Source organism: Haliaeetus albicilla, chromosome 10 (genome assembly GCF_947461875.1).
Source record: "Haliaeetus albicilla chromosome 10, bHalAlb1.1, whole genome shotgun sequence".
Classification (NCBI taxonomy): Eukaryota; Metazoa; Chordata; class Aves; order Accipitriformes; family Accipitridae; genus Haliaeetus; species Haliaeetus albicilla.
The window spans coordinates 4,587,316-4,615,197 of NC_091492.1; the positions used below are offsets into that span (position 1 = coordinate 4,587,316).

At 38.6% G+C, this 27,882-nt stretch overlaps 1 protein-coding gene across 3 annotated transcripts in view; it reads right to left on the minus strand.

Moving 5' to 3' along the window:
* The window catches only part of CDH13 (cadherin 13), a 540,036-nt gene that overhangs the window by 113,986 nt on the left and 398,168 nt on the right, over positions 1-27,882 (minus strand). For all 3 annotated transcript variants that reach the window (XM_069793368.1, XM_069793367.1, XM_069793366.1), the window contains exon 8: positions 6,576-6,716. In XM_069793368.1, coding sequence (XP_069649469.1) covers positions 6,576-6,716 — 141 coding nt within the window. The remainder of the gene's footprint in view (positions 1-6,575; positions 6,717-27,882) is intronic.

Genomic DNA, 27,882 nt, shown 5'->3' on the forward strand with positions numbered 1-27,882 from the left:
CACTGACTTCCCTCCCAACAGGAACGTGAAAGAGGGCTGGTACCCTGGCCGTGCTCCTGAACCGCGTTAGTCAAAGGACAGCACTCTATTGCTCAGTTTTGCGCACAACTATGGTCCTCACTAGCGATTTCTCCAAATCGGATGTAAGGGTCTAGAGAAGGGAGTTGCAAGGGAACTCATCTTCCACTAACAGAATTGTTAGTGTCCAAAGGTAGTGTCCAGCTCACTGGCAAGACCCACTGAGAAAGGAATAAGATTAATTAGGAGCCCCAAAGGGCAACATTTTCCTTGTAAGACAAGATAAGAAGGACCGGGGTTGACTTTCAGATCACAGAAAAAGGGGAGGTGAGATTTGTTGCTGTTTTTAAATGTGCAAACTGAATGGACAGATCTAGTCTCTGTTGGTAAGGTGTGTCTAGCACGGAAAATAACAATATCACATCTAAGGGAGAAATTTTTGTAAAAGCAGTATGGAAAAGAGAGCCAGGAGGAACCTTAAAAGTGCTTTTAGCTCAATATTTGGTCCTCAATACGATTTAGCCAATACCAAGAATCAAGACAGGGACTCTCAAAGCTACAAGCATGTTTCTCAAAAGCCTGAGCTGAAAAATAAATCTCTCCAGATGGTGCTCTGAAAGTCTCATATCCTCTTTGAACCACGAGCAGACGGAGATACATATTGTACTCCAGGGGCTGTTTTACCCCAGTGGGTAGCACAACTGAATCAGAAGACAGTGCTGGAAGTCATCATAAATCATGGTGACAAGCAACCTATTCACTTACAGGTCTCTATAGGAATTGATGAATCATTTATTAAAGCACACATTAGTCATTTATTACTCTTTTATAAACCGTTTTTCAGTAGGTATTCAAAATGTGAGCAAATCATATTTTTCACTTAGGACTCACAGCACTAGTATATCTCAAATTTCACTGTGGTGATGTTTTGTCGAATTACACAAATTTTATTCTGTTCACAGGAGGCAAGCTTCTTTATTTAACTTGAAAATTCATTTCTAGGAACATATATTAAAAAAATCTAAACTAGGAAAAATATTTTCCCAAATCTTACTCTCCCTGGTGTGACAGAATTCGTTCTATTTTACATTGCTTTGTCCCAGAAGTGGATGAAATTGAAGGTGAGGATGGAAGTGGCAGAAAGAGGAATCATCTCAAGAACGAGACTGTTCCCTGGCCAAATGAAGTCTCTTCCTTATGTGCAAGTGAGAGCACTCTGACAAGTCCCACTACTTTTCAGTGTATGACTAGGGATGTGCTGCTGTCCCAAATCTGTGGTGAAGGACAGATGTGAGAACTAGGTGGACTGTAGAAAAATCATCCCCTTAAGTGACATCCCTGCATTCTTCTCTCAAGTGCCTGACAGCATTTACTAAGGAAAGACAATATATCCGATATTAAGGAAAAATAATATATTACCAAAGAAGAGCAGTAAAAGATTCTTCCTTAGGAACAGATACTTTAAAAAATCAGGGCAGAAGCCAGAAGAGGGAGGCAAACATGCTGAGTGCAAACCCATCTTTGAGCATATACTGTGCATTCAGGAATGGCATAAGACCAGAAGTAGGATTTGGTGGACAATTTTTTTGGAGGAGGAAGAATAGACAGGAAGGGGTCAAATACCTATCACTATCATGTTGAAACAATGTTTTTTCCTCCACTGGGTCTTAGGGAAGTTCTGGGCAGAACCATGCCTACAGGAACAGATAGAAGTATTTGCCAGCTTGTGGCTTCCAGCAGATGCAACATTGCTAATTTTTCATCACACTTCAACCACAGTGACATTAACTATAGACTAAAATCACTGTTTTGCAGGCGTACAACACTGCAGTAGTCTGTCACCAATTGTTAAAGTGACACAAGAAAATAATTCTTATTTTTCTTAATGTGCTAGGTATAAAAACAATACTCAGTACCATTAGCATTCACTCAGTCTAACTCATTCCCACACAGTTTGAATATCCTGCAGTACACAAACCAGGTATCAGATTTTCCAGAATGATCAAATCCTGCGCCTTGCTTTGCTTCATTTCTTACTTTCACGTAAGTAATCCCTTGCTGCTGAACAAAATTTGAGCCTAAGGCCTTAACTTGCTGGAAAGGAAATGCCAAATTGCTCTTTGTGATACAAAATACATGCTGTATTCAGTAATAATTCACAAAATTAATTTAAAAATTCTTTCTTATTATAGAAATAGGGTAGTAAATTCTAAAGAGAGGCCACTAACTTTACAAGTATCTCTATTTTCATTCTCTATAATTTAAATCTGGCACAATATCTCAGCCATTGTGACCTTTTAAAAGGTAGACCTTGTTACCTCACCTAGGATTTTTGGAGATCTCTTAAAACATTGCTCTTTTAGGCATTAAAGATGAAATCATTTAAACCCCTGGAGGGAACAGGGTACTGTTTGCACGTGTGAGGGGATTTTTGCACTGCTCGGAGCCTATTATGAACAGTAAGGGTAAGTATATATGTGAAATAGAACAAGGCAGATATTTCGGAGGTGTGTAGAGTGATGGGGCAGTAACAAAATAATTAACTGGGCTGAATTCCACAAAGCAGTGTCTCATACATTAACCCATCAAAGTACCTGACACATACTTATAACCTCAAGGGCTTAAACTATTCTGAAGTTAATGGAAGTGCTGTGTTGGATCACAGCCAGGTTGCTCAGCTTCTTCTGAGATTATGCCCTGACACACCATCAATGATTTTTTCCCTGAGCACAAAGGGCACAACTGCATCAGAATGGCATGGGTGTGGTAAGCAGGGGAAAAAAATAGCAGGTGGAAGAACAGATTCACTACCTCTTCCAGCAAGATCTACATAAACCCAGTAGAGCCTACTACAAAACTCTGTACAGCAACAAAAGAGCATTTAGACCTTTCTGAAAATATCAAATAAAGCCCATTAATGAGCATTTTGAATAGGCGTGTAAGGACCTGACCTCCAAGGAATAAATATAGAGTAAATAGGAGAACACAGAAGTGTATCATTGCTTAGGGGTAGATCCATAAACTTGTTTCTAAAGGAAAAAAAAGGAAGAGATTGGTCAAGCGTCAAAAGACAAAACTCATCTTCAATGGACAGAGACATGCTCACGCATGGCTAAGATTGCCTTGCGCTGAGGAATCAAAGAAATATCTGTTAACACATGTAAGACTTCTTGGAAACAGAAATACATAGAAATTAAAAAATTTTCCACTGTGGAGAAAGCTATGAAAAAATCATTAAACTTCTGTCTGGGCATTAATATTACTGAAATCACATACAACTTCATTAATATATATATAACAATGCATTCTACATTCTACAAAACACTATTTAGTGCTGTCCTGGTTTTGGCTGGGATAGAGTTAATTGTCTTCCTAGTCCCTAGTATAGTCCTGTGTTTTGGATTTAGTATGAGAAGAAGGTTGATAACACGCTGATGTTTTAGTTGTTGCTAAGCAGTGCTTATCCCAAGTCAAGGATTTTTCAGTTTCCCATGCTCTGCCAGCAAGGAGATGCGCAAGAAGCTGGGAGGAGACACAGCCAGGACAGCCGACCCGACCTAGCCAAAGGGATATTCCATACCATAGGACGTCATGCTCAGTATATAAACCGGGGGGGAGCTGGCCAGGAGCCCCGGGATGGCTGTTCAGGGACCAACTGGGCATCAGTCAGTGCGTAGAATGGGTGGTGAGCAATTGCATTGTGTATCACTTGTCTTTTCTTGGGTTTTATTTCTCTCTTTTTTTTTTTGTTACCTTCCTTTTTATTACAATTTTAATTATTATTTTATTTTAGTTATTAAACTGTTCTTATCTCAACCTACAAGTTTTACTTTTTTTCCCGATTCTCCTGCCCATCCTACCAGGGGGTGGGGGGAAGGAGTGAGCGAGCGAGCGGCTGCGTGGTGCTTAGTTTCTGTCTGAGGTTAAACCATGACAAGTGCACAGTCTGGGGTACCCAGTGTTGTACTTATACGGCATCCAGACTTTTGAACAAATCCAGCTCCCACAAATTCATTGGCTTTTACTGTGTCAGATCAGGAATTAATTTGGCCCCTGTGGTTATAGATGAAGAGAACACGTTGAAAAGTTGGCTTAACTGAGCTACATCAACAACATACAACAAATAAAGGCAGAGCTATTTTAGGTAGAAATTATACTGTCAGAAGAAAACATAGGCCAGTAAATAAGCATTTGTTTTATAAGAGGGAGAAACGCATTGAAAAAAGTATCTTTAAAGAGAAGGAAGGTAGCTGGGAAAACATGTCAATACCATAAGAACCCAATCCCAAAGCAGCCAATCTCAAAGAAAATAAAAGAGGTACTCTGAAATCAAACCTTCAGGTTTACTGAATTTGAGCTTTCTACTTCAAAAGTTATCTTGTAGAATATGTCTCTCTCTTTCAAGCCCTACTCCAATCAATAGTATTGCAGCATGTGGTATGTGACTGGTATTTAAATACAATAACTAAGTAGTTTAAGCAGTAAGCCAAATAGAGTGGCATTAGCTCTATTAATAGCCACTCTCCCTCCTCTTACACTACTTATTTTTAATAGAGCATATGTTTCTAAAGGGGCCTGACACCATATGTCTAAAGACTGATTTTTCCTGCCTTATTCATGGAATAAGAATATCACTTAGCAAGGCAGAGAGAAGATATCTGAGGTCATTAACTTCTCTAAATAGCAAAAGGTTCAAAACCATGTCACAATGTATTATAAAAAGAGAGATGTTTCTACGGGAAAATTTCTATGTCATATAAAGTGCAAGAAAAACCTGCAAGACCAGCCTTTTCAACAAAAGCTACATAATGTTGTCTCTTTGCACCTGCTATTTTATTTCTATACTGAAACCGCCAGACTTCCAAGGGTACAGAGTACCTTTCACTATCACTGACTGCACTGAATTTATAAACATTTCTGAATTTCCACACGAATAGAGACTGTCTAACAGTACATTTGGGGCTAAGCAGGCACGCAAGTTTTTTTAACATGCTTGCCTAAATTACCAAACCATTAAGTCAAACAGGACTTATAATTAGAGAAAGATTTTTTTTTTAAAAAAAGAAAGTTCAAAGTTTGGAAATTCAAGTAGGTAGGACTCAATGACATGAATTGCTATCAGTATTGATTAATACAATCACTTCCTATTTCTAAATACACTGACTTGTCCTTTTACATTGTTATGTTCCAGAGGGCTAAAAAAATACAATGTTTTAAATATATTTTAACTATTGATTGTCGGGAAACAGCTTTCAGAGTATTAAAAGCCTGATCTAAAGGGTAATTCTAAGGGAATTAATAGTTTGATCAAAGCCACTTAGTTATCACTTATGTACGTGAAAGGTTTGGAACAGGCTCTCCATGGTATTTTTTAGGTGACTGAAATGCTCTTGCCAAAGCAATATAATTGTATAATTACTCAAGTAATTATAGCTATTGCCACCGATTAGTGACAAATAATATTCCTGTTAGCAAAATTGTCATTGTTTCTTATTCTTCTTCACTTTTCTTTAAAAAACCACCTCCATCCTTTTTCAATCTGGTATCCAGTTTGCATTTATAAAAGAAATAATTATTCAAGTAAAATTGCAGTAATTTGTTTCAAAATAATCTGTTGTCAAATTGCTAAAATTAGGCCAGAAAAAAAAAAGGAGAAAACCAAGACTCTTATAACAATAGGCTTTCCTTTTCTACTTCTAAAATTACCTTAAAATCAACATCCCTCATGCTTACTTCGCATCTTTCGGGAATATTCCTTAAACTCTGCAGAGCCTCAGGAAACTTTTACAGCAAAAAGCAAACTAGCTGTTATTAGGTAAAACTTTTGACACTCTCTAATTGTTTCCGGACACCAGTGGCAAAAATAAAAAAAAAATTAAAAAATCAGACTATTAATAAATGTAGGGGGGGAAGGGAGCAGTGTGAGAAGGGCAGGAAATTTGGTAGATGCTTCGCCTGAAACCAGAAACTTTGCGGTAGCACTATTACACTCTCCTGCAGGCAGTGAATATCTTTTGGTTTGGGTTGGGGATTTTTTGACTTTTCAGCCTTCTTCAGTGGAATTCAACTTGCAGGAAAAAAAAACTTTCCTTGCAAAATCCACCTGCAGGTTAAATTTAAAGCTTTTAGGACTAGAGCTTTCATTACAGAACTCTCAAGCCAGGACAAAACATGTTGCTTTCATCCCTGTTGCTGACCATCAAAAGCCCTAAGCTAGAACATAGGCAAGAGGGAATTCTCTATTTTCCCCCATAGGAGCAAAAGGAGAAAGTTACCCCTAGCAAACTTATTTTACAGGTTTTCATCCTGCTAGCCAACCTCTGAATGATATCTCTTGACATAAACGTATACCTTGTGGATGCATTTTGTTTTGGAAATGACGCATACAAATTTATTAACGTAAAAGAAGAAAAGAGCAGCTCCAGGAAAGTCTGTCACATTGAGCTAAAAAGATGCCTTTAAGTATTTTCTTCCATTAAGGAACATTTTTATATTTAGAAACAAGCTAATTACAATTACATGTACCATTTTGTAGAACACAGATGGCAAACTCTTACCTCCTTCTTGGTAAATTCTGGTGGATGGTCATTTTTGTCATCAATAAGAATAGTGGCAGTTGCTGTTCCAGTTAGTCCCACATCAAGACCACCCATATCCTTAGCTTCTATAACTAGCTCATATTTTGGGGTTTCCATAGTCTGAAAAAAAATAACAGAAAAGGAAAGGTTTAAAAAAAAAAAAAAGACAACAGATTACATACTACTTTTAATTCACATTAAAATAGTAAATTTAAAAAAAAATCTAAACCCTAATTTGGCCTAATAAAACACAGCATAGAAAGAGATCTGTTATCAGTGTCTTACCAAAACAGAAGCACAGCTTTCTATAAGCTTCAGCTGCTACAATGGAAACCTCATTTGGAATACAAGTGAATATTGGTAAACAGTACATAATCTACCCTGTTATTTAAGGAGATTAGGAAAGAGGAAAGAAATTAAAATATACCTGCTCTTTAAGAGTAAGCTCTCACTTCAGTGCACCAATATTTAGCAGCTTGCTTCATCAGTGTTATGATGGGTACATAATTGAATACTAATGTCACAATCTACATATAAATTCACTTTATTTTATTAAATCACATTCATTCTGTGTATTAGCATTTAGAATGGTAATCTAAGTTTGCTTCACTGTAAGAAACAAGAAAGCAGTTTCTAAAATGGGCAACGAATGCCAGTTATTGCACAAAGCAAATGTGTATAGTAACATTAATGATTTACATCTATAATGTTCGATTCCTGTGTCATGATTACTTACCTGCCAGCCTACCTACTGTAGAACCAGACAGCATAGGTCCATAGCAAAACCTACCCTTAATTTCCCTCCCCCAAAAGACAGTCAAAACTTGGAAAAAAAATTGTGGCCACCGTTCTGCAGTGGGAATATGACAGCATTTCTAATTCACCTCTCTTGCATCAGGCATGAAAGCACATCTGTTTGCAAGCTGGACAACAGGGTAGTAATAGGTCCCATCAAAGGCAGCTGTTATCAGCATCAGAACCTGCTCCCATGGAATTTGTAGAGAATTTTGACATGGATTTCACTGGAGACAAGACTGGGCTCCTAATTAAATTGAATATTTTCCCCATTTGTATGGCTGCCTTATATGGAACCATCTGCCTGAAGACCATATGTGCTGCATCATCAATGGAGGACACAGATGGGAAAGTGCTGCAGGCACCTTTAAAACTATATGGTAAGAATATCATGTGTGCTCAGGAATGTTTTTTCATACCTTCCTTGAAAAGTAAGCCTGGATCTCAGGGGCAAAGTGACATAAAGATGCCTGAAAAGGTGGCTAGTGGGCTTTTCTAACCTCAGACCAGCTCTATCAGCCAACTGTGATTACAAGAATGAAGGCTACACATCTTTGACATCACTCATCCTATGTCCTTTATCTAACACTTTTCCAGAGAATTAACATGGAGGAAGACAACTGGTGTTACACAACTTCGTACAGCAACACAGTGATCTCTGTTTACCACCCATGTGCTGCCTTATAAAGCAGAATCAAGGAAGTTGAAGTAGGGCTTGTCCCATAGCAGAGAACATAGAATCATAGAATGGTTTGGGCTGGAAGGGACCTTTAAAGGTCATCTAGTCCAACCCCTCTGCCACGAGCAGGGACATCTTCAACCAGATCGGGTTGCTCAGAGCTCCATCCAACCTGACCCTGAATGTTTCCAGGGATGGGGCACCTACCACCTCTCCGGGCAACCTGCTCCACTGCTTCACCACCCTCATCGTAAAAAATGTCTTCCTTATATCTAGTCTGAATCTCCCCTCTTTTAGTTTAAAACCATTACCCCTTGTCCTATCGCAACAGGCTCTGCTAAAGTTTGTCCCCATCTTTCTCATCAGCCCCCTTAAGTACTGGAAGGCTGCAATAAGGTCTCCCCGGAGCCTTCTCTTCTTCAGGCTGAATAACCCCAGTTCCCTCAGCTTTTCCTTATAGGAGAGGTGTTCCACCCCTTTGACCATTTTTGTTGCCCTCCTCTGGACCCGCTCCAACAGGTCCATGTCTTTCCTGTACTGGGGACTCCAGAAGTGGATGCAGTACTCCAGAGGTGGAGTAGAGGGGCAGAATCTGCTCCCTCGACCTGCTGGTCACGCTTCTTTTGATGCAGCCCAGGATACGGTTGGCTTTCTGGGCTGCGAGCGCACATTGCTGGCTCACGTCCAGTTTTTCATCCACCAGTACCCCCAAGTCCTTCTCTGCAGGCCTGCTCCCAATCCATTCATGCCCCAGCCTGTATCTCGCCATGTAAAATTTTAAATTGCTTATTTCTCATCTCTAGCTTAGCAAAGCAACCTCTCGGGTCACACAATCTTCTATGTTGCTAAGTGATTTGAAAGCGTTTACTATGCAGTGCATTTTTGCATTATGCATTTTCCTGGGTACAACACAACACCTTTCTTGGAGCATGTGCAAGAAGGAGATCCCAATTCCTTAGTACTTAGATCTTGAAGCATTTTTAGGCCATGAGAGAAGCAATCATATCAGTTGCTCATCAGAAGCAATATATTTGCATGCAAAATCAATGAGTCAAGCCAGAAGATACATTTAGTTCTAAAAACATATGGACTACTAGAAAATCAGATGCCACTGCCACATAGGGAATCCTAAGAAATGTATTTCCTTAAGTCTTACAACATTTTTTCATGAAATTCATCTCAGAAGGCAGCAAACCAAGAACAGTATTTCGATTTATAACATCATATAAATATATGCAAAGAAATATTACTGACATGTCTCCAACAAAAATTCAGATTACAGAGTGGAACAAAATTCACAGTTTTCATATACTTATTTTTTAAAATTTATTCGATGTATTCAAACCTGAATGCAGCTTCTCTCCCCTCCCCTAGATGCAACTTTTTCATTATTTTGATTAGGAAGTTGTTATTCTTGTATGGAAAACTTGCAAAGCCATTTATCACTTCATGTTTATAAGCCTCTTTGCTCAGAAAGAAGCCCATTTTTACTTACAAATTGGCCTTTTTTCCTTTGAAAACTGTCCCATTTTCTATTGAAAGCAAGCCCATTTATGCTAGAAATTGTGTCTACTGCAGCAGAAATTTCTGTGACAAGAGTCCAATGTTTAAGCTCGCAACGGAATGTGAAAACATTGAATTTTGAGTAGTATTTCATATCATTATGAATACTTCACACTTTCCTGCTATGCAGCACTTTCTACATCTAGTTCTGTCACCAAATATTTGCTTTGTTGGAGAAAGCAACTCCTAACAGATCCAAACCTGAGAGCAGAGGCATGTTCCCATCAGATGCTCTCTTTACACCGGGAGATTGCATGTAAAGAACTTTTTTGCATTTCTCATACTTGTATCCCAGTTAATTCAGGCACTAGCAGCAATTATTTGCGTCTGTGTGATTCATCACACTACCGGTAAATCCTGGGACACGGGAGTGGGGATCTGTGGCCGGAGCATGGGTCCCTGTGCTCTTCCTAAGCCCGTTCCTCAGCTGACGAGGCTGGGGAGGGCCAGGATCTGGGCTGGGACATCCCCCAGGAATTGCCAGTGCCAGCTATCGTGGCAATTCCTCATCTTTTCCCTCTTGGCAGGGCTTAGGCCTTTTACCCCAGTGCAGTCTCTCCCTGCGCTTGCTCCCATCTTGCGAGAGACGGGTGTTCCTGGAGGAGGGCGGTGAAGGAGAAAAGCAGCCTTTCTTCACCTTCTCCATCCCTGCTACACCAGGCAGGTTAGGGATAAATGCAGCCCCCGCTCTTGGCAGCATTTTGGGACCCCACAGTTGCTCAGACTGGTGTCCCACCATGACATTGCCTGTCACTAAACCCAGGCCCCCCGCTTCTGGAAGCAGTGACCTAGCCCCTGAAGCATACTCTTGCAAAACCAATCCAATTAATACCGTTTGGATAGCGAGCTGCTAGCAATATAAATATGCAACGACTCCCAACAAAGTGAATCTACAGCTAAAAAGGATAATAGATGATTTTAATAAATGAACATTAAGTCGCTGTTTGTGCGGCTTATTATTTATCAACTGTGACTTTGTGGAGTGTAACACTGTTGAGAGGGTTTGTATAATTACAGCAGGAGAACCATTCCTTTCCCCATAAATTTTCACTCCAGTCATTTAGCCACGGCAGGGGTGACACTGGCAAATTGTTTGGTTTGCCAAGGAGGTGAACTGTGTCTTGAGTGTTTTTCTTTGAAGGTCCACCCACTGCCATTCTCACCAGTGTTAACATTCCTATCAGATTTCACTCCCCTGCTGCCTCGACATAACTGGTTCAGCACCAGTAAGCAACGAGAGGCCAGAACGGCACTTTTTCAGATTTCAGATTCCTGACAAAGCCAGCATGATCTAATCACAACAGAGGGAAATAAAACAGTTTGGTGCAGATACACACAGGTGGAACAAACCAAGTGATTACTTTTAGGTGGTGCTGAATGAAACCAGATAATGATGGTTTTCTGCTGAGTTTTAATCTTTTAATATTTCCTACAGATACAATAAAAAACTATCAGTGACTTAAGAGAAGCAAGCCATGGCTAGTATTTCACATCAGCAGCAGTAACAGTCCAAGTCTTGGCATAAGCTATCACTTGCAGGCTGTAAGGCATTCACGTGCCATTTGAATTCAGCTGGGATTGACAGCATCCTCGGTACAGTAGGACTCAAAAGGTAAGATGGAAACAAGTGGAACTACTTGCATGATTACAAGAAAGGTTTAGAAGCCTTAGGTGGACATGTTTGAAAATACCAGTGGTCAAGTCCTGAATTTCCAGTAATGTACATGGACTCTCAGAGCCTTGGTATTGCTAGAACAACAACAAATCCCCTCTCTGAAACTTCAGACGCCCAAAGCTTTTAGAAGCATGACCAATGTGTCTCCCCTTGTTTATTTATCTGGTAAGGAAGTGCAGTCACTCAGGAAGCTGAGGTTTTCACCGCGGCCTGGCTTTTTTTTCCATCTACCTTTAGGCATCCAAATTAAGTGACTGCTCTTTGGAGCATCACTGCCATGAAGTCAAAGGAGAGAAGCCATTTCTGTATTTGTCTGCACTGATGATCTCAAGAGCTCAGTGCTCCTTAGCGCACATACCTTGGCACATGACCAAAGCTGGTTTAAGATTTTAATGACTTGATAAAGATCGCAAAAAGTAGCACCAAAGTGAGGAACAGAAATCCCATTCTGGCACTGTATTAAAGAAGTGTATCCGAGCAGTGAATGATTAATTGTTTATCTAGATTCAATGGCCCTGGTAACTTTACCTTCGGTTGTGGGAGGAGGGAGGGAAAAATCTACTTTTGCTTAACTTCTGAAGTTCAAAAATTTCAGTCAGCCTTTTTATTTGACTATAAAGAAAAACAGAACAAGTAAAGCAGATTCACAAGAAAGAAGAGCATGAGAAAACTCCTGTAACAAAGACCTCTTTTTGCCATTGATACCTGAAGCAGTTATGACTAAATCTAATCTATAAAGTTGGCATATAGATTGCACACGTATGAAAAGCACTTCATTCTGGCTGAAAATTGAACTCCTGGTCACTGTTAGTGTCAGTCAGATACAATGTACAATGGGAAACCTATTTACTAAAATCATGCTTTCTGTTTTTTCCAATATAACTATCTAGTTATTTTCAGGAGATAATATATTTTCTGGAAGGACACACTATTGGGTATTTGTGACACTGAAGCTAAACTAAGAAGAATTTGGATCAAGGCTTAATCTTCTTTGTAACATGTGTAGATGGACTGGGTTCAGAATTTTAGGCTGCTTTAGTCTTTTAGTTAATCTGTAATTCAAAGATGTTTAAACAGGAGTTCAACATATTTTCTTGTCAATCTTTACAACACTGTTTTTACCACCAGTATTTAAACTATACGTAGGGGGGCTGAAAAAGAATAATTTTGGCAAACGTCATTTTTCCCTTTCGCATTTATTCATATAATTAGCCTGCTACCCAACTCAGTACATTTTGTAGCTTCTCTTTTAGTGAATTTTAGGATCCTGCTAAGGATTTCAGGCTGTGAAACCCTGCCTCCCATCAGCACCCAGCTAAAAGCTGCAGATAGGCACCAAAGTCTGGAAAAAAACAGGACTCTTCAGTGTTTCCTCCTGGCTGGGTGTCCCCCCTGAAGTGTCTTTAGCCAGAATTTCATCCAGTGCTCTGCAGTCATTGTAAAACACCTGTGAATTGCATGTCCAGAAAAGGGCACACTTAGTATCACAACACCCAAGCCTTTGTTTGGTGCTTCAGTGCTTCATCTAAAAAAACCCCAAAACTGGGGAGAATAGAAACTCCCGAATATGTACTCACTTGCTAAGATCAAAACAAACACTGTTTGGGAAGCAAACGCTGTACAGAACGGTCAAAACTCTTGCAAGGGTTTTAAGTATCCTTTTAGGCTATCTTAATATTTGTTACCAATAGAGAGTTTTTTACTGTTTCATGGATGTTAGTATTTTCTACAACAATGAACCCATGCCTCAACACTTCTGTTTATAATTCTGTTTATAAACTACGTATTCATGCATAATACTATATCAATAGTGTGCTACCATATCATAATTGTTACTAATGCCTTTATAATATAAAGCTAACCAAAAAGAAAAATTAGGATTTAAATAATTTCAGTTCATGCTAAATAAATGCTTGTGTTCATTTAGGATGATAATTGCATACAGTATGCACTGAATATGTCCTATTAAGACATAATCAATGTTCTTGTTGAGTAACAATATCAACAGTCAATCTAACATTGTTCCAGAGCAGGCTGCCAGGATTTTGACAAATGTAGAATAAAAAAAGTGAAGCAGTGTGACTATTAACAGCTCTAACAGACTTAATGCTTTTATAATTATAACATCAGCATTTATTTTAAATGCCAATTGGTGCTGTGTAAAAAGGGCAATATACACAGAGCCTTTGCATTCGGAGCTTGAATTACAGTTTGATGAATACAAAAACCCAAACAATTTTGTAACCTTAATCCTCTTTAGCTCACCAATTTCCAATTTTTTGTATCATAAAGGAAGGTCTACAGTTTAATCACTGTAATAATGTACTTCTGTTATGAAGAAAATCAATATCTATTTACTACCCACAGGAGACATATAGTTCGTAAGTATATCTGGAAGCAAAAGGAAGACTAAATTTTCTCCTTCAGCAGTTGCTGGTAAAAAAGGAAAGAAATTGCTCCATAGTGCTTGTTACAAATAGCTTTCCTGGCCAGAGACATTTTTTTCCCATCAAGAGGAAATCTGTAATTATTTAATATATAGGATGCATAGGATCAAGACTTTAATTCTTCATAATGCTGACATAACTATAGGGCTGATATACATGCATATGTTTGTTATATTTTACAGGGAAATACAGGAACTGTATGTGCATGTTTCCAATATTTTGTGTAAAATCAGTTTTGATTGATATGCAAATTAGGATTTAGAGTTGCCATTGAATTCGTATCATTTTGGAGAAGGCTGCCAACTCTGATGGGGAGACAAGCTTTCCTTCGAGAAATATTAGAAATCTGCAGAGAAAAACTATTTGTTTACTGCTCACTCACTGCACAAACATGTGTATCTCGGCTCTTCTATATAAGCACCACAATATTTGTGCAGACATTAACTTCATTTAAGGGAGCATCCTTACATTGAGAATTCTATTAATAAGGAATTTCTCCTTGGGTAGAGATCACCAATTTCTAGGAGGGAACAGTGATTGAAGCTCCATTTAGCCTGAGATATTTCCATTTACATTATTATTATTAGTTAGGCTTTTACCAAAATCAAGCCCTGGGAAGAGAGCAAATATTCAGTACTCTAAAGAAAATCCTTAATTATCATAAAAGATATAACACCATTGAAGTTAGTACCCCTACACTGTTTTTTAGCAGCCAAAGATATTTCCCTGAGTATAATTTGTTTGGAACAGCGTGGCATGTTGATCTGCAACAGCTACTCACTAGATGCTCATGGTATGGGAAAAGAAACATTTTCCATGTCCGCTGTGCTAGAAGTATAAAGTACTATAATAAATTTGAATAGCAATGGAGAATAAGAATCACAATGTCCCAAGGAAAATACTTGCTGTCAAATGTCATTAAATCAAACTTTTTTTTTTTTTTTTTTAAACACAAGCTATGTTTCAGCTTTCCTTCTGGACAAATGTATGTAATTTCTTTTTTTTTTTTCAGGAAAAAATTCAGTTGTTCCTCATAATTAAACAGTACTGCAGAAACCTTTCATTCCAGTGTGAAAGCATCAATTATTATGTAACTTCTCTTGCTGATTTTAGAACATTTAATCACTCTATTATTATTACCTACTCGGAGGTGTCAGAAATACAACTACCACACTCATCTCACATAAACCTTCTGTCAACAGCAGACAATAGCTATAGTGAACGTCTACTCCCCAGTCCTAGGTCTGAAGAAAGAGAACTACATTATAGTCTATATGCAACTATAGGTCCTGATATATGCAAACGTTCCCTTTGCATTTACATGTCACTAAGACTGTCGTTACTGCTATGCCCTTCCAAAGATCATCCTGAGTTTAAAGAACACATATAATCATGCTTGCTAGATCCGAGTTCCTCCAAGCGCTGTGTTATATGGTAGTCCAGCTCGCTACCTCAAAGCTCACTGGAGTTTGCAAACCCTTCCTGCAGTCACAGACATACCCTTTAGGAGGTGAAGCGTGTAATTCAGAAGGATGTGGGTTTGGAGCCTAAGACAGCTGTAGAGCTCTTTTGGGAATAGCTACACACAAACATAACTTGGCCATGAAGCCTGCCCAGGTTGGAGCATCCTGTCCATTATCCATAATTCTCCACAGCTCTGACTTTTCACAAAGTGACATGCTGCCCTGACACATCTTCCCATGTGCTGCATATTCCTAATGTTAGCATTTCCCCTTTCACGGTGCTTGCACCAAAAAGAACCTTCAACCCTTCTTGTACATGAGGTGCCTAGTATTCCGCTAACCTGGTCCTTTAACATAGTACCAAAACATTGCTGAAACCATGGCGCTACATCTATTCCTTATTGACTATATACCTAGTAGTGTTTCTATTCCAATTTTTGATGCTGGATAGAAAACACTGTATGTTATTCACATTAATTGCACCCAGATAAAAACTATTGATGGAGCAGGTGGCAAACAGTTTCCCTGGTGCTTAACACTTTCCAAGCCTTAACACACTGAACACTGTAACAATGCTAATAAGCAAAACCTTCCAAGGACTTTTTCATTAAAATCAGAGCACATGATCAGAAATGTTAACAGTCTGATTGACGGGTGTAGGAGCCACCATTCTGCCCAGTCCCGATTAATACACTTGTAAGGGAATACTGAAACCACCATACGTTCTGCCAATTTATACTTATTTTTACAATGGTAACAGTTTGAACAGAGTATATCAGAAGAGCTTTGTCCCAGAATAAATAAAAGTCTGCATCAGCCCACACCGCTGGGTGAGAGAAGGTACGATTCAGTTCTCCTGCCTGAACAGGACATTCAACTTGGTTGTCTCAACTGCTTCAGAAAGTACTAAACCTCAAGCTAGCTGTCAGGAGCACAAAAGATAAGAACGCCCTTCTGGATTACAGATATTTCTTTCAGCAAAGATTTTTTTTTTCAAATCACTATGTTTCTGTAACAAATGTTCATTTCAACAAATCAATATATTTCCGTAAAAACTGTTCTGTAATACCCAATCGGCTCTCTTTGCAGTGTTAATTATATATTTCATTTTAACAGTCACAATTTGCAATTCAAATAATCTGCAGACCAAAAGATATTTGCGGAAAAAATATTCAAATAATTTTCAGCCATTAACATATTAGAGTTGTACAATCTGTTTGCAGACAATTTGTGAAGAGAAAGAAGGGCAAAGTTGTTCTAATAAATTATTAGTTGCAAATTATCGAATCATTCTTAGTCCCTGCCATACGTAGAAATGAGTCTATTTAAATCCAAAAACATAAATGGAGAAACAACTTTCTCCAACACAGTAACCTACCACGGTTATCAGTAGAGACAGCTTTCCAAATATCTCTGTACTAAAATACCTCTGCCAAGAGAATTCCCTAAGTAAATGAAGGGTGTAAAGGTCACATAATAAGGATCAGTACACCGAGATGAGTGAAGGTGTTCTCCTGTAACTTTAAGAGAGAAAAAAATCATAAGCAACCCCCAAAGTATTCAAGCCTGAAAAGATCCTCAGCCCAGCATAAATCAGCACAGACCCACTGACTTTAAATGGGCTACCCAAGTTTATTTACACATTTATTAAGCTATAACTTACCATGTTTATGAATGAACATGCATCTATGCTTTCATGCCACAATATAAGATGCTTCTGTCTCTTGTAAAACTGTAGGGGTTCCCATAAATTTGCATTTAAAACAAAGCAGAACCAAGTGCCAAAGGCTGCCTTCCAAATCATCATGGCATCAAGAGCATGAGAGCCCAAAACCCACGCTTTGAAAAAAAGTTCCCAAATTCTTCAAAACAGGAGGATGAAGATACTATTTCCTGCCTTGTTGCAGGTATAATCACATTAGAATTAGGGAAACCTTGTTCATCAGTAATCGCAAGAGGGTGTCTGTGCCTGCGTTTGTACAACACAGGCTCTGGAAACTAATGAGAAGTTCTAGGCATTTAACCCAGTGGGGAGGGGGATCAATCCACGGTATAAATATTTCATACAAAAGCAGTAACATGCAGCTGGTCAGCACTCCCCTCTCTTTACTGGAAACAGATTGCTTTCCTAAATTGTGTGGACAGCAGCCAATGGCAGTTATCAGTGATCTCATTGATAAACGCTCGTTATACCTGCAGCCCTGAAATGGAATCCTTCACTGAGCAAACAAAAGGCTCGGTCAACCACGCTTATCTCTGCTTGAATTTGCTCCTCCTTGAGTCTGAATCAGGCTCAACAAGCCCTGAAGTGTTTTCTGCAGGCTTTGGAGGAGGATACTGAACAGTTCCAAAAGGTAAACACTGCTTTTCACGAAAGTGTATGTCCCAGAAAAGGCATCTCCAGAGCAGAGGAGAGAAAGAAAAAAAAAAAAAAAAAAAAAAAGCTGAGTTTTATCTTCTTAAGCTGCCAAGAAGTGGGTCTGAACAAGGCAGAGGGAAAACCTGAAGCAGTTCAACCCAAGCTTATTCCCAGCACCTCTCTTTCCTCACAAAATCAGCTCTGAACCAAGCAACAAACCAAGACCATAGCTTAAATCCTGGACACTGTAGGCCTCTCTACTCCCAGACTGCACTTATTAGCACACATTTTTGAAGGATTGCAGGAAACAAAGTGAAACCTAATGCTGATTATTTTATTATCTGCCACCATCAAGCAATCTATCATCCTACCAGAGCTGAATTTAGATTGATCAAGTTTATACCACTGAGACCTGACTGGATGCCAGTGCAACACTTCTACTAATCCACCTCGTCATTCCAAGACATCACAGAGCCATACAGTGCCTTTCTGCACCTTTTCATCAAACGTCAAATCCTAGATGGACGTTCAGGCATGTCAAATTCATTTAAATGCATCCAGCTGACAGTAGCAGTCCCAGAGAAAGCTGCTTGACCACAGGCCCGTGCAGGACTTGCATATACTGTTGCTTCCGTGCTGATCAGAAAAGTCCTTTTGAAGTGAACTTTCCCGCTGTTTACACTTACTAAGCTCCAGTTTGCATCACTGAGAGTGTAGCAACTGGATTTCTTTCAGCTGAAATTCAACTGGAGAGTGTGCTCTGGGTGCCACCCAATTCTTTCCAGCTATCAGCATGATTCAGTCTGGGGGACCAGACTAGAGCTGTCTGAAGTGAAAAATTGCAGTGTACGACATGGATGTCAGGTCCTCAGCCTGAACTATTTTGCTCTACAGATCTGCTTCTACTGGTCTACTCTACCTGCTAATGCAGAAATAGCCTTGCAGTCCACAATAAGCGAGTCAGCTGTAGAGTTTACAGTCTCTAATTAGTGACAGCAACCTCTTACCACAGACCAGGCAGGGAGACAACAGCAGGGACAAGAACCCCCAAAGTCCCAAAGGCGCAAGACCAGGATGAACCATCTGATAAACCATCTGACAGTACCCGATGCAAAGGCTTTTCAAGTAGGTGCTTCGTCCTTACCCCCAAACAGCATCTCTAGATCTATAAAAGCTTAGCATTATTCCTGTGCCCAGTTTATTCTGAAGAATGTGAACAAGGCCGTTTGCTCGCTGAGGTCTGTGACTGATCACTGGGAAACAGGTTTCTCAGGATCTTTGCACAGCAGCTGAAAATGAAAGTTTTCCTTGAGTTTCAATTTATAATCATCTAAACCAATATTCTCTGCCTAGGTAATAAAAGATAATAAGTTTTACGATACCTCCCTAATGCCAAGTCTTTACATAATCTGTTATCAGATGAATCAAAATGAAGCTTACTGGGTTAACGTCAGAAATCACATTCTCACAAATTAGGTGCACTTAGATTATATTTCCCTCTATAAACATTCCAATTCCCACAACGGAAAGCAATGTTATAAAGGTCAGGACGGAAATTGTGTTTCTGCTGTGTAATCTGCTTTGCAAATTTGTACCGGTGGTCAAAATGCCCAGAAAACTCAATTACTGACTTGCTATGACAACCAAACATCAGAAGGCCTAGGCAGACAGAGGTTATTTCTAAAATTAGTACCCTAATGCAAAAAGCATATTCTATGTTTCCAGATGTACAACCTTTGCCTGATGTTTATATTGTTAAATATTAATGGAAGCACTGTCTATTATTTCAGGCATGTTATCAGGAACATAATATTCTAGTTAAACAGGTGCATTCGAAGTTGGAGTTGGAGGGGAAAAAGACCCTCCATGTCCGTTTGAACCACTTACCGTTTAAACTTGGTACTCTAATCAAAATAGTCACCAAATGTTACTTTTAATCACTATTATAATTTTTCCTGTAATTTTTTATGCAAATCTTATTTTAGAGTCTAGTGTTCTATTGCCAGTAATAATTCCAGGTAGCTTTTGAAATAAAGGACCCTGCTGAGAGTGTAATGAATCAGTAAATGATACTAGCTTTGCTCATGGACAAAAACAATTCTAGTGGCTGCATTTATACTCTCATTGGGTTATACCCGCAGAATATAAATTGATCTAATTCTAAATCATCCAAGGGAAAATGATGTAAAATGGATTTCAATTACACGATTGCTGTTTTACCAAAAAGCTTATCACACTATGGGGTGAAAAATCAGCGCCTCCATAGGATTTACTTTCTGATAAAAGGCGTAACAATGGAATTTTCCATTTAAAAATTTCTCCAGTCAATTTCATTCTTTTCTTACTTAATCCGACATATCTTTTTATCAGCTTCCTTTCATGATAAAAAATAATTAAATGCCTTATTTGGAGTTCCTATACTTTCTGCTTTGGTTAATAAGTTCTATTTTTGCTAAACTTTCATAATCCTACTTAAATCTTCTAAGAGCATCCACCAACAAAACAGCTCCCTCCTCCCCACCCCCTAAAGTCAGGCTTTGTTTTCTTGCAACCAAACCAAGATTTCTAGGTCATTCTCACTTTTAGACTTAGTCTGTCACTGCGTTGTGCAGATTTTGCACTGTAGTACAGTTGCTTTTAGTGAACAATAAGGGATGTTAACCTGCTACAGGTTGCTCCTCTTAAAAGTTTATGTCTCTGCACTAGAACTGTACACAGCTTCTTTCTGTAAATCAGTCTTCCAAAGATTTTTATATTCACTATAAAAGAAAGAATAATTCATTTGTTTTATTAGCAGTACCAAGATAGAATCTACTAATAGTATGAACATAGTGTGGTGACCTAGAAGAAAACCAATAGAAAATAAACATAAAAAAGTAAGTGTGGGAAGATCATGCATGCAGAATAATTTTCCTTTCAAGGATTTTTGAAGATTCAATAAATGCATAGCTCTTTGGATAAATAGAAAATCTCACAAAAAGGCATAATCATCAGAACGCTGGCAGATACTTGACATAAAATATAGGACACATTGCTCAAATAATAAGAAATAATACTGAGGTATAAACTTGACTTCTCTTCTGTACAATCCAGCAGCTGTATGTGCTTTTCAAGGTTTAGCAGCATAGTTTTCTGGCCCAAAATCTTGCTCAAGACTTTGTCTCAGTGAAATAAATTTTGCTTTATAGGAAATACATTATATTTTTATTCATTGCAACACCATAGTATTTGTTAAAAAAACTGCCTGAAGTAATAGCATTCTCAAAAAGTATTTGGCTAATTTTGTCTGCTTTCCCCTATGAAGCATCACCATAAAGTATTTATGTCAGGTTCCTGAGGATCTGTTATCCTGGTCTTCCTGTTCAAGGAAATACTCTGCCAGAAGGTCTGAGATGTGACAGATCTGGGAGGCTTATGATCGTCTGCAGCAAGAGATCAGCAAAGTTAATGGGAAAGTTCTCTTCACCTTCAACAGGTTTGAGTGAAACATTCTTATGGGAAGCAGACTGTACAACTATCTTCTCAGGTAGAAACACTCAGTGATACAGTCTTCATTTTAATCATATGATCATTTTAATCAGGACATTGCACTAGCAAAGGTCCAAAGAAATCTTACGTGCTCTGCTTTAATAATGAAACATCAGTTAACGTTTTATAATATTGCCTTGTTGTAACTGTTTTATATCATATATGAAGTAACTTAGTAAAATGTATAGAACTAGTACAAATGAAGTTATAGTGAGCTAAGATTGCACAGTATATTTTGTAGTAAGTATGGTACCAAAATATCCTTCATTCATGCTACTCAATGCCAAACATTTCTGGGGGCCTGTTGCTCTACAAAGCGGTTTTATATACAACTTTCCTTCAGGAGAATTCCCAAAACACATTGCAAAGAAAAAAGAATAATTGCTAATTTTCAGAGTTAAGACAGACAGAAAGATAACAGTTAATGACTGAGAGAAATCCAGTGTTTTGTATTAAGGAAGGACAAACTGCAATTAAGTGCGTAACATCTGTCACCATGGAGAGACAGAGGGGAGGTGAATATGTGAGGTAGGATATGAGTGGATGTGGGGGTGAGCAGAGGTCAGGGAACTGTGATGGAGCGAGTCTGTAAAGAGTTTTGAAACCTTGAAGTCCCATTTCCAGGCAGTTCTTGTAGACTAAAAGCAGTAATCCCAACGATGTGGAGAATGGTATGAGAGGCACTGCTAGCAGGAAGAGAAGTGGGAGGGAAGAATACTTGACTCCCTTGAAGAACTGGGAAGAGACATCCATAACATTATTAAACAAACTTTTCAAAGCTAGAAAGTAGCCAAGTAGCACGGATGTCTGAAGGGACCCATGCATCCTTGTGTTCCCCACCATGGCATTTTAGCATAGCTCATATGGCAGAAGACAGATACAGAACTATAGTACAGACAAATTCTGGCTGTGGCCCAAATGCTTTGATAAGCAAGTTTGCCCACAAGCAAGGCAAGAGCTTTTAATAGCATGAAACAAACTGGGTCAAAATCCTTTCAGTGCAGTGCATCTTAGACACACATAATATGTATTACTGTCTGACATCTCATAAAGATTTGCGATTATGCCAAATAAATGACTGAGGCACCTTTTCAACCCTCTACAGATTAGAATTTTCTGTGTCTAGAATGTGTCCCAGGGGAATGTATGAAACTCGCAATTCGTATTTCAGGATGTTCTTCAACAGCAGTTGGACCAACAACACATTTGATACTGACCTCCCTCAGATCAAGATCTAATTCCTGACATTTCTGCAGGTCAGAGAGTATGTGTCATTTTGGAATGCCCTGCAACCTTTACCAAATCTAAGAAACTCTTATGCACATAAATAACTTATATGCACATATCTCCTACTGAAACCAACAAATGAGTCAGTGTTGCAGGATCAGGTTCATGTCCTGGAACTACTTCAAAACATTTTTGTAAAAAGGAAATCAAAGTGGGCATGGCAACTGTAAATCTAAAGGGATTTAAATATAATTAATATTGAATACTAAAAATTAGGGTGTATAATCATAATGACAATTCAAGCTTAAGAAGAGTAGCACAGTAATGAAACCATTAAGAGCAATACCCTTTCTCTCTCTCTCTCAATGGAAGTGTTTGAAACTATGATTTAATACAAATCCACTATTTGAAATGAGATTAACAAATATTAGTCTCGTTAGAAATTTTAATATTATTTGGATAAACTTTATTGAGAGAGGAAGAAAAGGAACAGAGAAATTTCAAATTCACAAGAAAAGTGCAGAATAGAATTAAATTTTCTGCTGCCTTAAAAGCCTATTGAGGTCACTTTAAGTTAAACAGATTTCTAGAGGTAGAAAATGCTGAGTTAACATTACAATAAACAGAACTGATTGGAAGGGAGGCTACAAGTAAAACAATTAGCTTAATAAACAGATGGAGAAGACACTTTCAAAATTACTGCCTTTGTCAAACGTTCAGCATCTTAAGCCTGGTAAGACCCTGTTTATCGAAGCAGGAATACAATTACTGGGGAAAATGTAAAATAAAATTTATACTAGATATGCGTGAACTTATTAAAGCAGAACTACAGTACACAAAGGAAAATAAAGCAGAATAAAAAAAAATATCAGCATCTATATTTCTCTTTCTGGAAATTCAAAGGCTCACAACGGATTAGCAAGGCAAAATTCAGTTATTTCCCAGTATTCTCCCTCTCCCCGAGCTTTGCCTTCTCTGCATCTATCCCCGTTTCAAAAAGATTTCAGGCACCGAATGAGAAACTTGCACATTCAGCCATGCTTCCTGTCAGGAAGGATATCACGATGGGAGACAAAATCGAGCAAGGTTATCTCTCCATGGGAGTGAAACTGTCTGCAGTTCTCCAGGCTTGACGAGGAAATGCTGAATGAAATGCCTGACTCTCAACTAATAATGATATATACAACATGTTAAAAACTGTCTGTAAGGTCTGAGTGTGCCCTGGAGCATGGTGTGTCCCAGGATGGATGTGTTACACTTTGTTGGGACTTAGAAATGCGATGAACTCAGCTATTAAGATCAAGAAAAAGAAAATCTTTCCTTAATAAACAGTTAAGTCGGCAGTTTGCACAATCCCAGTGCCTCAGGGTGCGGACCACGAGAACAGTGCCATAGGACCTCACTCACACTGCGGCCAGAAGATTGCTCCAGCTGAATCTAGTCTGGAGGCATACTAAAACATACATAGTGCCAGGGGAGCTTTGCCTGGGACAAGTTATGTTGTTTGCTTAAATGTGTTTTTCTGAAGTCAGACCTACAAGAGGGTGTCAGAGGATAATGAGTTTGGACTCCACTGATTTCCCTGGACCTAAGGTTTTGCCCTGATGTAGGACAGGGTGGGTAAAATGGATTTATAATACCCACAAAGTTTATCAGATGCATTCTCTTTTTCGGTGTATTCTGATTCCAGGTGGTGAAGAACAGCACCAAACAGCACTCATTTTAGTAGGCATTCAGATCGTTCATCATCTTGAGTAGGCCACTGAGCCGTACCCACACAGAGATAACTAACACCTCATTATTTAGTCCATGGTGCATAATTCACAATGGAAATTTTCCCTTACAATACATAGGAGAGGAGCACTTTAAAGGAAAATACTACAGCACAAAGAACGGAAAATATACAGTTTTTAAGGTGATTTCCAAATAATAGCAAATCACAGAGTATTTTTTGATCAGTCCTGGAAGAATGAAGGGTTATGTTCAGTTTAATCAATATTTTTGAGAAGTGATTCCACAGAATCTAAGCATTTTAACCAGAATTTTATACAGCTGAGACATTCCTCCATCAATATTCAAACTAGACAGTTGATTGTTTCTGTTAGATGGCATATAACTTCTTCCAAAACGGCCCTACATTAAAAGGGCGTCAAATTCTGCCCTTGAAGTTTACTTACAGATGCCCTGTTTACCAGAGGTCAATATATTTGGTCCTGACAGTGTCCAGAATAGCACTGGACAATTATTGTGAAGAAAAATATATCTCTCCACCTGCAGGGATTAAAACAAATACTACAGTATCTTTGACATCAGTGTAACTGGTAGCATTTTTGGCAGCAATCCCAGAAACAACTGGCTACTAATAAAGGCACCTCTGAATATAACGCTCTCTTCAAGGGAAACTATTGCAATGTGCGGTGAGGACTCAGCCCGGATGGCTTCAGTTCCACTTGGGAAGCTAAATCCAGCAGGCACCTACTTCTACCTTCTCACATATGCACTGTTGGTAGAAATTGCTCATGGGCTGCTAGTGTAAGGTATCCAGCACCTTGTAAATTCATTCACTCATTTCCCCACATGGACAAGTTACCAGGAAATGCAATTTGCTCATGATTATAAAATGAGTTCTCTTGATTACAGGCTAAAAAGGAACAGGAGAAAGCCTATAAAGAAATCCACACTTACAGTGAACTGTACTTCAATAACTCCCACGTAGGCAGCTGTACGGGTTCACGTCAATGAGCATATTTAGGAAATAACCAGTATTAATTAACTCTAAAAAGAGAGCAAGGGTTTCATCCTTACAAGTGCCTTTTTTAACAGGACTTCTTTATCCAAGCCTTGAACTAAAGTAAGGATTCCGGTATTAAACAACATACTATTTAAATCTATGACAGAGCAATACACTACTTTTACTGTGCATAGCCTTCGATTTAGCATGTAGCGTAATAACCAGAAGTAATGAAATGTGTCTTTACATGACAATCCTGATGTCCACCACAAACATCCATTAACTGGCTCCAGCAACACCCCATAGACAGGTTAATTGAAACAATGATAAATGACATGACTGAGGTCGTGCTGAGAATCACTCATGGACTTAGAAGTAGATTGAGAGAGTTCCAGTTCCTAGTCCGTAACTCTAACCACTTCCTCTTTCTTAGTTGTAAATGAAAAAGATTAAGACTCCTTTCCTATTTTTATAATGACTTGCACAATTTCCTTGCTTCAGATGGCTGAGGTACACATCCCTCATGTTACTCCCCTGACTGACTTATTGACCAGCTTGCCTGACTGGCTGAAAATCTGAACTCTGGAACTCTGTGCTCCCCACAAATATAACATTATGATAAAAAGAAAACAGCATGTGTCCTCCTAATTTCTGCTGGTCATGGTTTCTGCAATTCAATGGTTTTCTTTTTTGAATATTATAATCTTTACTGAGTGTTTCAGTAAAATCAAAGTTTAATTGCTTTAGGAGGCAGCAGGAATGGCAGGGTTTCAGATCAGGTCAGCTGCTGACTGCTTGTTACTGAGTGACTCTAATTGGTATATTTGCCTCAGAATTTTAAAGGCAATAAGCTTTGGGGATATTTGCATAGCTAGTTTGGTTTAGGTATATCCTTGCTTATTAGATCTTCTAGGGAATCAACGTTAATATGCTCATTTTCCTGAGACTAACTTTAAATTCTCTAAGCCTTTGGGAAGTAGTTTGTTTCTACCATTTAATTGCTATCTTTTATTTGATGTGACAGGGCTCTCTGATGATCACATAAAGTTTGATATATAAGTGTTCAGAGGTGGATGGAACATTTTTTTTTGATCTGTTGTTTTTACCTGGAGGATAATGCCTGAGCTTCACTGTACTTGGGGGGGGAAGAAAAAAAAATTGAAAAATTGAAAGAAAATTAAAAATTGAAAGAAACTGAAATTCTTAGGCCACTTGCCCTAAATTTCTCAATGGCCAAGTGACACATTACTATTTTCTAAAGAAGTAATAAAAATACTCTAATACTAAAGAGATCATCACACACACTTGAAAAATATTGTGTGTGCGTCAACCTTTGAAGGCCTAAGGAAAGATCTCTGTTATTCACGCCATTGTAAGCTCTGCATACCTTCCAATTCTTTATACAGAAAGCTTAATGGCCATGGATTATTTGCCTCATTGGTTATGGTGCTAGGAAATAAAACAATGGAAAATATTCATTATAATGGTCTTCTATATTGAACTTCCACTTGGTTGAAGTATTAAAACAAGCAGCAAGGAAAATTAAATCTCAGAAAGAAATGGCAGGAGTATTTACGAATGCAAAAGACAAACTAAAGGCTCTATTTCTCTTGGTTTGCAGTGGTTATACTGTAAGTGCTCTTCACTGTCGGCTTAATCCTCTATCTACGCAACAGCTTTTCATTCACTTCCATGACTGGGTGGCAGCCTAATAACAGAAATTGGGGGCATGTGGGAGGTAGGCTCAAAAAAAAAGAAAAAAAACCACACCAAATGATTGGAGAAAATAAAAAAGGGACTCATTGTCGTAATCAGTATTTCAAGAAGAATGACACTGGGTTGCACATTATATTTTTTCATGTGTACTTACAGAATTACAATATATGTTTTACTACTAAAATTACTGGTTTATGATTAGGTTAACTTCCGTCCAGCAGTTTGTGTTGGCAAATTCGAAGGCATTAATGATGAGAAAATTCAAACCACTCTGACTAAAGAGTAATCTCAGAAAAAAATATTAATGGAACAAAAGCTGTGTCTTAGGCCTATTATGTTGCAAATTTAGCTTTAATCTCTTTGGCAGTTAGCATAGATTATGAAAGACAACACAAGGGCAAAATTAAATGGCAAGCCTTGATTTGGAAACACTTGAAACAATGTCTCTGATGGATTTCTTCCTAGGATATTCACAGGATCTTCAGAAAGCAGACAGACTAGATCTTCTGGGGGCAGGGGGAGCACCTAGCCTTTTCCATTTCATACAGCTATATATGCCAACCACAGCCAGAGAGACATGATTACTCTTTCCTTTTGGGTAAGGCTGGTGGAAGTATAACAATTTCCCACTTTTTGCCACTGGTTTATCCCGGTAGGAAACTGTGCCAAGTTCTGCACTCTGACTGTCAACCGATGACCTGCTGCTAAGCAAGGCAGTCACCTCTCTGCCACATACATCTGCCTGGATGAAGGGGTAAAATATTATCTTGTGCGTGTTAGATGTGTGGACAAAGATCTGGTAAAAAACCCACCACCACCAAATATAGGAGAATCCTTATTGCTATGCTCACTTTTGCAACTGCAAGTCAAAATCAGTGCAGTGGGTACCAACACCATTTTGCAGTAAGTTTCTAAATGCTATCATTATAAAATCAGCGCAAAAGGCTTCTTTATCAATATATAGTCTTCAGTTCGGTACAGTCACATATTTGAAATGAGGTAATTTCATTAACCAGTTAGAGCCATCTTACAGGCGTGATGAGTTTTGCTTTCTTAAAAACACAGGCAAAAGGCAGGACAGTGCTCTTTTTATCTTATTCCCC